Genomic DNA, 11,944 nt, shown 5'->3' with positions numbered 1-11,944 from the left:
TTAGATGTCGTTTACCTGTAATGGAACCAAAATTCTCAAAATGAACATCATGAAACTAGCAATTGAGACCAAAAACTCCTTAGGGAAAATGTTTTTGGGTGTAATAAATCCAGTTGGAAGTAGTATAGTTTCTCATAGAAGGTTTCTCATTTCTCGAATTTCCCCTCCTCGACTCCTCGAATCCTCGGTCCTCCGGTAGTGACCCGGAAATGGATTTCAGCGCGCCATGTTGAAGGACATCTAATTTCTCTAAATGCACCTCGAGGACCGAGGATCGAGCATGGAGGAGGCTCTCTGGAGGAGCTATAATCGAGGATACACTGATGTATCCTCCGCGGATCCTCCGCGGATGTATTTCCGGCAACAGTGATGTTTAAAAAGAGTCGTGACAGGGCCGCCATATAGCTCACCTGGTAGAGCTGGCGGTCCATGTACTGTATAGGGACTTAGTTCCCATGCGGAGGACCCAGGTTCAAATCCGGCCTGGGACCATGTACGCAAGTCATCCCCTCTATCTCCCCCATTTCAACACTGTCATCTCCAATAAAGGCTAATCTGGCCCAAAAAAATCTTTAAAAAAAATAAATAAATAAAAAAAGTCGTGACCCACGGCCGGACTTATCTCAGCCAATGACAGCTCTGCATGCATCCCCTGGATATTATTATTTTAGTAACTGCTTTAATCACGACGCAATGTTTACAGTGAGAACAGCTGTGAGGTCCGTGCAGAAAACAGAGCAGTGTGTATAATATATATCACTCAGTATAACAGGCCTACATTACTCTCTTTATTGGTATGCTTTAGTTTATTATCTACAAACAAAGAGTCGATATTTTTCTAAAACCATTTAGTGCTTCACATAATAAAATACACAACGGCTGTATCCTGATATATATTATATGCTTTAGGAGCTGTATGTGTTGTACAGTGTGTAGGTGCATGTGGTACAGTGTGTAGGTGTGTGTTGTACAGTGTGTAGGTGTGTGTTGTACAGTGTGTAGGTGCGTGTGTGTGCGTAGATGCGGCGGACAGACAAGTCTCAGTTGGTTTGGTTTCCTCTGCTTACTTTCAATACTTGTAAATAAAACGTTTGGCCCGTAATTTCATTTCCCCATTGTAGCGACCAGAGGGGGGGGTATATCCAGTCTCTGATAGTGTTACGTTATTATGAGAGTGCTCTCATACTTGTTTGATTCTGAAATTGTATATATTTATATAAATATATATGTGTGTATATATGTCTGCATCTGTAGCCTGTTATTGTCTCATTATACCGCACTGTGAATTAATTAAAAGTAAATATATAAGTCATCATGAACACAGTTCTGACCGTCCATCAGGCAGAGGGCTGCTGTGCCTCCTGTCATCATTAATGGATGTCTCTTTAAAATGACTGCTCAGAGGAGAGGATTTCTCATTTCTCTAAACGCCTGCTGCTTCCACTCCTCTCTCCTTTGTTCCCCTCCTTGACTCCTCCGCTCGCGTCTCCTGTGGGCGGGACTAAGACACGAGGATAGGAGTCGAGGAGGGGAGTCGAGGAGGGGAATTAAAATGGCGGCTCTACAAAACATTTCAGAGTTTTACGGGGCGTGGTTTGCAGGCACTAAAAATGGGGGTAAAAGTTCCCGGGATTAAGTGATCTTTTTGGTGTGAACGCGACATAAGGGGTACTAACGGAACTAAACGCGAAAAGTACGGTGAAAAGTACTCCGGTGTGAAGTGAACGCGCCTATAGACTTCTATACAATCTTCCTTCATTTTGCAACCAGTAGAGTCGCCCCCTGCTGGCCATTACAAAGAATGGCATTTGAAACATTTTTGTGTCATATATCAGAATGAATATACACACTGTAACTTAACTGAGAAGGCCTTTACAAAGTGCAACGATATCAAACAGTATTCTGCTTTTGGAGTTTAAATAACAGTACACTGCACAGGCCTAAGCTGAGCCACAGTACTGTATCTCACCCACTGTCTAAAGATACTAAAGGATGCTCAAACTATGGTGTTTGTTGTGCCAGCTAATAAAGAGTTGAACATGATGCTCCTCTACTTGTTGCACATGCTTATCCAAGCGAAAAGATCTGAATGGGCTCTTAGCCAAATCTTACAAGACCATATGGCCATGGTCTGTGGTGGCGCTTGGGCCGTTGTCTTCTTTCAGCATCCTATTGTTTGGTGTCAAAGGAGTGGGGGGAGGGGGGGATTATATATACACAGAACACATTCTCTCTTTCAAAACACACACTCCCCCATACATGCAAGCACAAAAGCACATTACCAGTGTCATTACAGTTCCACCCATGATCCAGACATCTTTAATCCACTACATGGATGCAAGGTGCATTACCACATACATACAAGAAAACAAAAATATTATTTTGGTCAATTTACCCCAGGTTTAGTTTTAAAAACTCACAAACACATTTCCAGGAACACTAGAGGAACATTAGAGACGCACAATGAATCCCAATAGTATCAAAATCACAATATTGCGATATATCAATTGTGAAAATATAATACATGTTTGTGGTTCAACAGTCCTGGCCTACAAACATTATTCTTAAGAATTATAAAAAAAAAAAAATTCAGTACAAATCTTCTTCAAAAAATACTATTGTTATCATTGTGATATATATTTTTCAATGATGATGTGAATAATATATAAAAAATGATCATAACCTTTAATTTTTCAAAAGTATAAAATACAAAGATCCAAAATAAAACTATTTGTCAACAAAAAACAGCCAAAGATTCAGTAGATGACTAACGTGGCAATAGGAATTCAAGATATTACGGCAATATCTTTAGAAAATATTTACAAAAAGAATACAAATAATGCTATGAGTCAGATTCATCCTTAACATTCTTTAACCTGCATTTTCTATTATTTTTTGGGAGAATTAATAACACTCAAAATACAAGTGTAGTTAGGTGGAGAGTCTGTAAAAAATGCTATCCTCAATACCAGTATATCGTGACACCCCTAGTAAGCACTTATATAAAATGATGCAATGGCTTTAAAGAGACAGAATCAGTAAATGTGGAATTGCAAGTTGGAATCTTTTTACTCATTGTACAAATATATTTAAATATAAGTACTACTCACCTCTGGAAGATCTTTGTGAAGGCCTTCAGTGGTCCTCAGCCAGCTGCGGTTTAACTCACTCAGCTCCAAAATGGGCTGAACCTTGAGCCGGACCGACTCTCCGGACTGACGGATCATCTCCACGATCTCATCCCTGCTCTTGTTCTCCACATTGATCCCATTTATTTCCACAAGCCTGTCTCCTGGAACCAGACCTAGAGCCCGGTCCTTTGTCCCGGCACCTGGTTCGGCAAAGTGCACCACGCGCCGACACACCCCTCCGTCAGGCTGCCTCTCTAGCATGGTGGTTCTCCGCAAAGAGAATCCAAAATCCCCAGTGTTGCGCCGCTGTATCTCCAGCTCTCTTGGATCTGGTATTGGTGGAGCAACAAGCATGGGCAACTGTAGGTCAGCACCGGGGAAGGTCTTCTCCACCATCTCAGGAATGTGGACCTTACGGAAGTTTGGCTTGGAGCGGTACTTGAAAGAAGCTCTTCTCCAGTTTTGCCGATACAAATGCGAAGCCTCCTGCTGGGAAAAAGACACGTGCCTCTGGGCGGAAGAATTAAGTTCACCAAACTTCGCAGCTCTCTCTTTTACAGAGCTGCGCTGAGGGTCCAGATAATGTAACTTCACGTCCTCACCAGAGGGACTCATTTGCCCCATGTCCTGCCCCAGGGCGCTGCGAAGGCGCTCCACCTCCAGATCTGTCAGGCTGAGCTCCGTGTTGATAGCCACCTTGATTGGGATAGGACTAGAGATCTCCAGTCTGCCCTTGGAGTCCCTCTTAGTGCTCCCTCGGTTGAGGTGGAAGAATCCTCTACGAATGCTCATCTCTTCCAGGCTCTTCAACTCGGCCTGGGACATACGCTCTTTCTTTTCTTTCTTCTCTTTCTTGCCCAGGTCCTTCTCCTTCTCTTTCTTAATAAGGTGAAACATTCTCAAATTGTTCTGAAATGTTCTACCAGTTTCAAATGTCAACAGCAACGAAGGGACAGTTTTGCATATGATGAGAAAGCATCTACGGACCTATGATGTTACCTGTAAGGAATAGGAAGAAGAGGGGGAAATTAGGAAGGAATAGGACTTAAGGTAGTAAGGTAATACTGGATAATGTGCTTCAATGTCAATTATTAGCCAATCTTGTTTGACATGCACATTTGTAATTGCACATACAATATGTCAAATGTGCAAAACAAAGCTGCAGTAGACATTTCAAAGTCCTCATAGGATTTCATTTATTAAATGAACAAACAGTTACACATACAAGAACTATCATAAAACAAAATGGAGATATGTGATATGGGACACCTAATTAAGCTGGTTAGGGTTAGGGTTGAATGGCAGCCATAAATGTAGAGATTGAGATTGAAGAAACATGTGGAGTGGTCTCTTAACCTTTTCCAGAGCTGTATGACATATAGGACTATAGGATTTTAATTCAAGTTTAATATACGTTTTTCAGTGGTGGACAGTAAGTATATACTCAAGTACTGTACTTTAGTACAACTTGTACTTAACTGTGATATTTCCTGCTACTACTACATTCTTCACTCGAGTACAGAGGCTACTATTGTACCCCATTTTTTGATAGCTTTAGTAACTTTAGTTCAGACTCAGATAATACAAAATATAACCAAATACTTTATCGTAGGTTTTGACAAAACTCTATTGATGCCTTGGTTAAATTCACTAATATATATAATATTGTTCAATGAATGAGAACATTATTTGTACTTAAAGTATAATTTCTTAAGTATAATTTCAAATGAAGAACCTTTATTTGTAACAGAGTTACATGGTGGTATGGCAAGATCTGTATACTTCTTTCAGCACTCAGCACTGTGTTTGTCATATTTATGTTATGTATGAAATATGATTGAAGCCTAAAAGAATCCCTTATTTGACATGTGTATGTGACAATAATGTATCTAATCACACATGTTTGTTAGTTAAGCCATATCAGGTGCCAAGGTTCACAGTTGACACAATTTTAACATGTTTCCTATATCTTATTGTTGCAACACAAAAACAACTAAGATACTGTATTGCTTATCATGTCATAACTTGTGTTGCAGTTGTTGTATCATTTTAATCAAACATTTGTTTTCCATGCAAACACCCATTCCTAAACTCAGAAGAAAAGTGTAGTGTCATCTGTGGGAAATGGGACTGGCAGCACCTATTATCGCATTGAAATCTGAACAGGAAATAAAGATTGTACTGAAGATTTGGTATATGTTCTCTCAGTTCTATACACTGACACATGGCTATGCCACTTTACATTGGAGCTGCCCTACATACAGACAGTGATATGAAGAGCTTTGACCTACTCTGTCTTGCTGTCAAATGTTCAGCATCACCAGGGGTGGAAAGTAACATGGTACATTTACTCAAGTATTGTACTTCTTACATACTTTTTTGACATATTTGTAATAAACTTGAGTATTGCTATTCATTACTACTTTATACTTCTACTCCACTACATTTCAGAGACAAATATCGTACTTTTTACCCCAGTACATTTATTTTAACATTCACAGTAACTCGTTTTGTACATTTAGAAACACATGATATGCTGATATGGTATAATGCAGTACTGTACTATTATCTCCATAGTGCTTCACATCTCTACATTTGTTGCACATTGACAAACTAAAATACTCCTACATGTATAAAAACAGGGTAAAATACTAACCATAATAATATAATACTGTGAAAATATCCATTCTGCAACGAGTACCTTTACTTTTGATATTTGGAGTACATTTAGCTTATAATTCTGCCGTACTTTATATAGTTCTGAAATGGGCCATTATGCAGAATGAGTACTTGTTGTACTTTAGGTACAATTTGAGGTTAATAAGTTGATAGTATTTGTAGTTTTACTGAAGTAAAGGATCTGAGTACTTCTCCAACCTCAGGTAATCTGAGTGAAATGGGACTGACAGCACCTATTATTATTATTATTATTATTATTATTATTATTATTATTATTATTATTATATTATCTTGAAAACATACATTTACTAAAGATTTGATATATGTTTCCTTAGTCCAATACACTGACACATGTCTATGCCTCTTTACATTTGAACTGCCCTACATACAGACTCTGGTAGGAAGAGCTTTGACCTCATCTGTCTTGCTGTCAAATGTTCAGCATCACCACTAGAGTGATGCAGAACACCTGAACATTTGTGCCCAATACTCACAATGGAAGCTAAATGCCTTGCGGTAGCCTTTGTCACCCCATAAACAGTGAATTCGCACTTAATCCTCACTTAATTACATGGTAAAACAGGCTATAAAATGGCTATACAATCACTTTACAGCACTTTATAATTATGTGAATATGATGACGTTTCATATGAAATAAGAATATGTTTTTATTTTTAGCTTTACTAAACTTAATAGGCTAACGTTTCACATGCTAAAGCTAGGATTTCGCTATGTCTAGCCCACAGCTTAATGTTCTCCCTTTAAGCTGCTTTGCCCTCATTCTCTAGCACCGGTGGCCTTAGGGAACACTTTCAGCAGAGAGTACAACAATGTTATTTAAATAAAATAACATATAGCAAACGCTTTGAGCACATATGACACTGACATACATACCTGTAGTTGCCCACGTTGTTTTCTTGCTTGAAGTTTTCAGCATTTTCCTCCTTGAAATTGACAGTAGGTGCGAGAAATGTAGGTACTGGTGATGCATTCAAATGCTTTCCGTAAACTCCGTTATAACAATATAGGATTCTTGGTCGGTTAGGAAAACGACCATGGGACACAACCAACCTGATATTTGTGTTTTTGTTTGTCTTCTGAAAAATAAATGTAGTGGTCATGTTTATGAAAGTCAAATATTGAGAGGAAAATTGAATTGTTATCATATTAAGAAAACAACTAACATGTATTACGATTCACGAAATATTTTCACCATCTTAATTTATACTGCTTACATACAATCCAACTTTGTATGTCAGCATATATGTGTAACATTTGTGCCATATTTCGCCTTCTGCAATCGTGTTTGGGTCGACAATTACATCAAATTGCGGTAAATATGTAGTAATTCCAATAGCACTTGAAGGTAGCACCAGGGTAAACCGTACAGCAGTGACCCCTCCTGGTCTTTTTTATGAACTGGATCACTGGTTGTGCAGGTAAATCATTTTAGTACATACTGTAGCCTAAAGAGGTAAATACTCCCAAATGTTGCTTTTAAGGACTCATCTTTGAACTCAAAACACAAACACATCTTCATTTTGTTAGATTTGTTTTGTCTTTTCTTAATCTCTGCCTTCCACTTTTATACATTTCATTTTTTATATATGATTACATTTTATCCCAAGCTTGTATATTACGGGATAAAATTGTCATGCAAGACAGCACACGTTTGTTCAGATATATCTGGTTCAAGGTAAGTCAAGTAAAATCAAGCCTTTGGGCCCACTCCATGGCCCAGGAAACTTACTGTGCAGGTTACACTCCATGCTGGCATAGTGATAAACAATGAGAATCTAGATCAGAACCCTTGTGTATTGTCGCTCATTGGGCCACCTGAATATGAAGTTGCTGCTTTTAAAACTCATTATCCATCTATTTTTAAAGAATATTTTGTGGTTTCTTCAACAATGATTAGGAGTAAGTCGATGTATGAATTAATCAAGCAAAAACATTGATTTGACTATATTAACAGAAACATTTGCATAAAAAGCTTTACTGTCTCTTATAATCTCTACATCTAAAGTAAAACCAAGAATGTTAAACACATCTCGGCTAGAAATAAACAAATACACTGAGTTTGTTACTGTTTCTTATTGAAATCCACTGAATGACTTTAATAATCACTTACTTCATAACTCATATTGATCAATTCTTAAACTATTTAAATGTTAGTCCATTAAGAGATATACAAGTGCAGTCATAAATAGAAAATATACAAACCTCTTTTGTAAAAGTAGTGATACCAGAAGCATTATTACCAACATATATTTTAAGTGCACTTCAGCCCATTTCATAATGACATATATTAATGATTACATTTTTTGTGTTCATCACTTTTATTCTGCAGCTGGCATAGGATGAGCTTATATGTTTTACTATATACAATATATAGCTTGGTAATTTCCCCAAGGGATCGAAAATGTGTATCTTAACCAATAATAATACATGATACGCGGCTGGATGAAATGTTATTAGATATCTGTCATTGTGAATAGGTTGCTAATTTATACCCCTGTAATTATGTTGTATGATGTCCTTTTTGTTTTCTGTTGTTTTTATGTGTAACCAATGTGCTGCAGGTCTCCCTTGAAAAAGAGATCGTTGATCTCAATGGGATTTTCACCTGGTTAAATAAAGGCTACAAACAAACAAACAATGATTTGTTGAATATATTTTGTCTGAATTGTTAAAGGGCCCATGCCATGCTTTTCCGGTTATTACCCGTCCCCTTGTGTGTTATGAAGGTTTTTATGCATGTAAACGGTCTGCAAATTCACAAACCCTCAAAGTACACCCTGTAGCGAGTAAAACTCTAACACAGAAAAGACCTGTCTATGCTGCCCCAAAACGCCTCGTTGGAGATTTCTCATTTTCCATTGTTTGCTTCCTGGGTTCTGTGACGTGTGAACACCCAAATCAACAACAAATGACCAGATTGGCCCAAATGGACCAATCCGCGGAGCACCTCACACACCAGGATCCCTTGGCTAACTAACAGGGAGTCCCCATTGACTTGCATAGAGCTCCCTGAACGCTGGTAATAGACGAGTTGGGATCGCTGAGAAATGCTCTCCGTAGAGCCATTCTCACAGCGTTATAAACCTTTTTCTTACTCAATATCAAGCCACACTTATTGTTTTTACTTCGGCTGTGAGTGTTTGTGTGTGCTCAGGATGAGTTTCGCTTGTTCTCGCTGTATCGCCGACCCGGAAACCTGTCCGCTCCTCGCAGCAGCTCGCAGCAGCAACGAGCAGCAACGAGCAGCAACGAGCAGCAACGAGCAGCAACGAGCCTCGCAACGTCCCGACCAATCAGAGCACACTGGGCTCACAGGGAGGGGGGGGCAGGAGCTCCAACAAGCCGTTTTGGACAGAGAGTGAATACCTGGTGAATACACATACTTTACAGAGATGCTGTATGAGAAACCAATGTGATTTTGGAAAATTGCACAATTTAAATCTATTCTAGTAGACCTCAACAATGGAAATATGATCAGTAGAAATGGCCATAACATGGGACCTTTAAAGTTATCAAATAAATATAATGGAGTAGAAGTTTAGAATAGATTAAAATACTTAAGTATCTTAACATTTAGGTTAAAGGTGGGGTAGGTAATTTTGGAGAAACCAGCTCGAGTGCGCTAGAATTTGAAAATACACAGCCGGAAAAAATCTGCCACTTCCTTACAGAGCCCCTCCTCCAACACACACAAACGCGCACATGACCAATGAGGGCACGAGATAAGTTTGTGCACAGATGGAAGGCTGACAGGCAGGTAGGCATTTTTTTATGGATTATTTGTCAAAGCACTTAAGATATTCATTGCTATCGGGATGTTAAGAGCATTCCATGGAATATAACAAAAAGTGTTTCTCAAACTTGTGTTTCTCAAACTTACCTACCCCACCTTGAAAGGTGGGGTAGGTAAGTTCGCCTACCTGGCCTACCTGGATGGCCTACCTGCCTGTCAGCCTTCCATGTGCACAAACTTATCTCGTGCCCTCATTGGTCATGTGCACGTTCGTGTGTGTTGGAGGAGGGGCTCTGTAAGGAAGTGGCAGATTTTTTCCGGCTGTGTATTTTCAAATTCTAGAGCACTCGAGCTGGTTTCTCCAAAATTACCTACCCTATACCTTTGAGTACAATGCCAGAGTAAATGTACCTAAAGTTACTGTCAACCACTTTATACAACACAAAATATAATTGTCCTTTGAAATAATTTACATAGTTTAAAACAAATAGTTTGCAAAGGAAATAGCTCCCATTGGAAGTTCCTCAGACTTCTTCTTATTGAAATAATTCACAGCCATGACTTTTTCCCTCTTCCTATCTTGGCTATATTGTGTAATTTAGACTTGCTGCGTTCCTTCTCATCTGGATTCCTCTTGGAAGTGCACTCCAGTGTGGAGTCTGTCTCGAAGGAGATGGTCGGCCCTTGGATTGGGGCCCCGCAGCTGCCCTTATCCCGGGACACTAAAGAAGTGGTCTGCAGGACGACCCTGCCCCGCAGAGAGTGTTTGAGCTCCAGCAACAGGGGGTTGTTGTTTGAGTATAAATCTGCCTGCTGTCCTGCATTCCTGTTGGAAACACAGCATGTGCAGCACGCCGAGAACAATACTCTGAAAATATAAATCCAGCCCAGGTAATGTAGCTCCACAATGTTCAAGATGAAGCAACCTAGACTGACGCTGAACATGAAGTTGAGGAAGATGGTCTTCTCTGTTGCTCGGGATACAAAGCAGTCAGTCCTGTTGGGACAGGGGTAGGTCTCGCAGCGGAAAAGGTGTGGAACTTCAAATCCAAACAGGTAATACTGTCCAATGAGGAAGATTATCTCCATGATGGAGCGCAGCAAAACATGTATGATGTAGATAAGTAGCACTTGGCTTGAGAGCTCTGTTGGGTCCTTTCCTACCTCTGGAATATCTTCTCCATGAAGGCTCTTCCCCTCACACTCCCCTCCCCTTAAACTCCAGTCCTCCTTGTTATAGGTTGCGTTATAGGGACTTTCAACTTCCATTGTCGCCTCTATATCTCCTCCTGTCTGTTTATCCCTCTCATAGGAAGGCGATGACCTTGGTACCACCTCCACCTTCTTATCATCCTCTAACTTTTCATTCTTGGTGATTTTCTGCAACACGTATACAATGTAGAAGATAGAAGGTGTGGAGACCAGGACAATCTGAAAGACCCAGAAGCGCAGGTGTGAGACGGGGGCAAAAGTGTCATAGCAGACGTTGTTGCACCCGGGCTGCAAGGTGTTGCAGGTGAACTTGGACTGCTCGTCGCTGTAGACTGCGTCCCCCACCAGAGCCACCAGAAGGATGCGGAAGATGAGCAGCATCGTCAGCCACATCTTGCCAATGACAGTGGAATGGTTTTGAACCTCCGTTAGGAAGCGGCCAAGAATGGACCAGTCTCCCATTTCTGTGGAAACACGATGGTTACAACAATATTATTTTTACCAACAGTATTTAGGAACTCACACAGGTCATCCAGGCCAACTGAATCGTGGCCTGGATGACCTAGCCACAATCTTCTTAGGTCACTTCATTTCTCAATAACGTAAAAATATGTGACCAGGCAAAGTGCTCGATCTTTTTTTAAAGAAGAGACATCACAGTGTAGAAATAGTGTTAAAGTCCTGCAGTGAACATTTTACTTAGGTAAAAAGTCAAAGAATGAAATACCAAAATAAAATTATGTTGTATAGAATGCTTTCTGGTCATCTGATAAATAGATTGTCAAAATGAAATAACCACATTCTTAAGCCAATGTATGTATACTCCTTTGTGAATTAATACTTGGCAAAAGAATGAACACAACACAATAGCATGAACACAAAAGTCTCAGGTAAAAGAAATGAATAACATTTTACTTCACTTTTCTTGCTATACTGACTTTACATGAATTCACACACATGAGTAATCAAATAAATAGCTTGATTTAACTGTAGTCATTTGTCAATGAAATCAACCTTAAAGTTATGTAAACGTGTAACGTAAAAACAAAACCCCAACTTCTAAAATCCCCCAAATTGGATCACATTCGATTTCTGTGACATTTGAGTTAGAATAGGCTCGATAACATCAATTTGAACAATGCCAAGCCCTAACTGAATCATAATGAAA

At 39.5% G+C, this 11,944-nt stretch overlaps 2 protein-coding genes across 2 annotated transcripts; both read right to left on the bottom strand.

Annotated features, from left to right (window-relative positions):
* Positions 1-4,028, bottom strand: LOC117499409 (unconventional myosin-XVIIIa-like). Its single transcript, XM_034151778.1, has 2 exons — positions 3,111-4,028; positions 1-15 (listed from the first exon to the last, which is right to left on the bottom strand). Exons 1-2 carry the CDS (start codon positions 4,026-4,028, stop codon positions 1-3), a joined length of 933 nt encoding a protein of 310 aa, XP_034007669.1.
* Positions 4,029-10,113: 6,085 nt separating this feature from the next.
* Positions 10,114-11,238, bottom strand: LOC117469805 (gap junction delta-2 protein-like). The gene has a single exon (XM_034114248.1). It carries the CDS (start codon positions 11,236-11,238, stop codon positions 10,114-10,116), a length of 1,125 nt encoding a protein of 374 aa, XP_033970139.1.
* Positions 11,239-11,944: the final 706 nt, after the last annotated feature.

Source organism: Trematomus bernacchii, unplaced genomic scaffold (assembly GCF_902827165.1).
Source record: "Trematomus bernacchii unplaced genomic scaffold, fTreBer1.1, whole genome shotgun sequence".
Taxonomy (NCBI): domain Eukaryota; kingdom Metazoa; phylum Chordata; class Actinopteri; order Perciformes; family Nototheniidae; genus Trematomus; species Trematomus bernacchii.
Note: the sequence above shows the minus strand (reverse complement) of the source record. Positions and strands in the feature narration are given on the sequence as shown.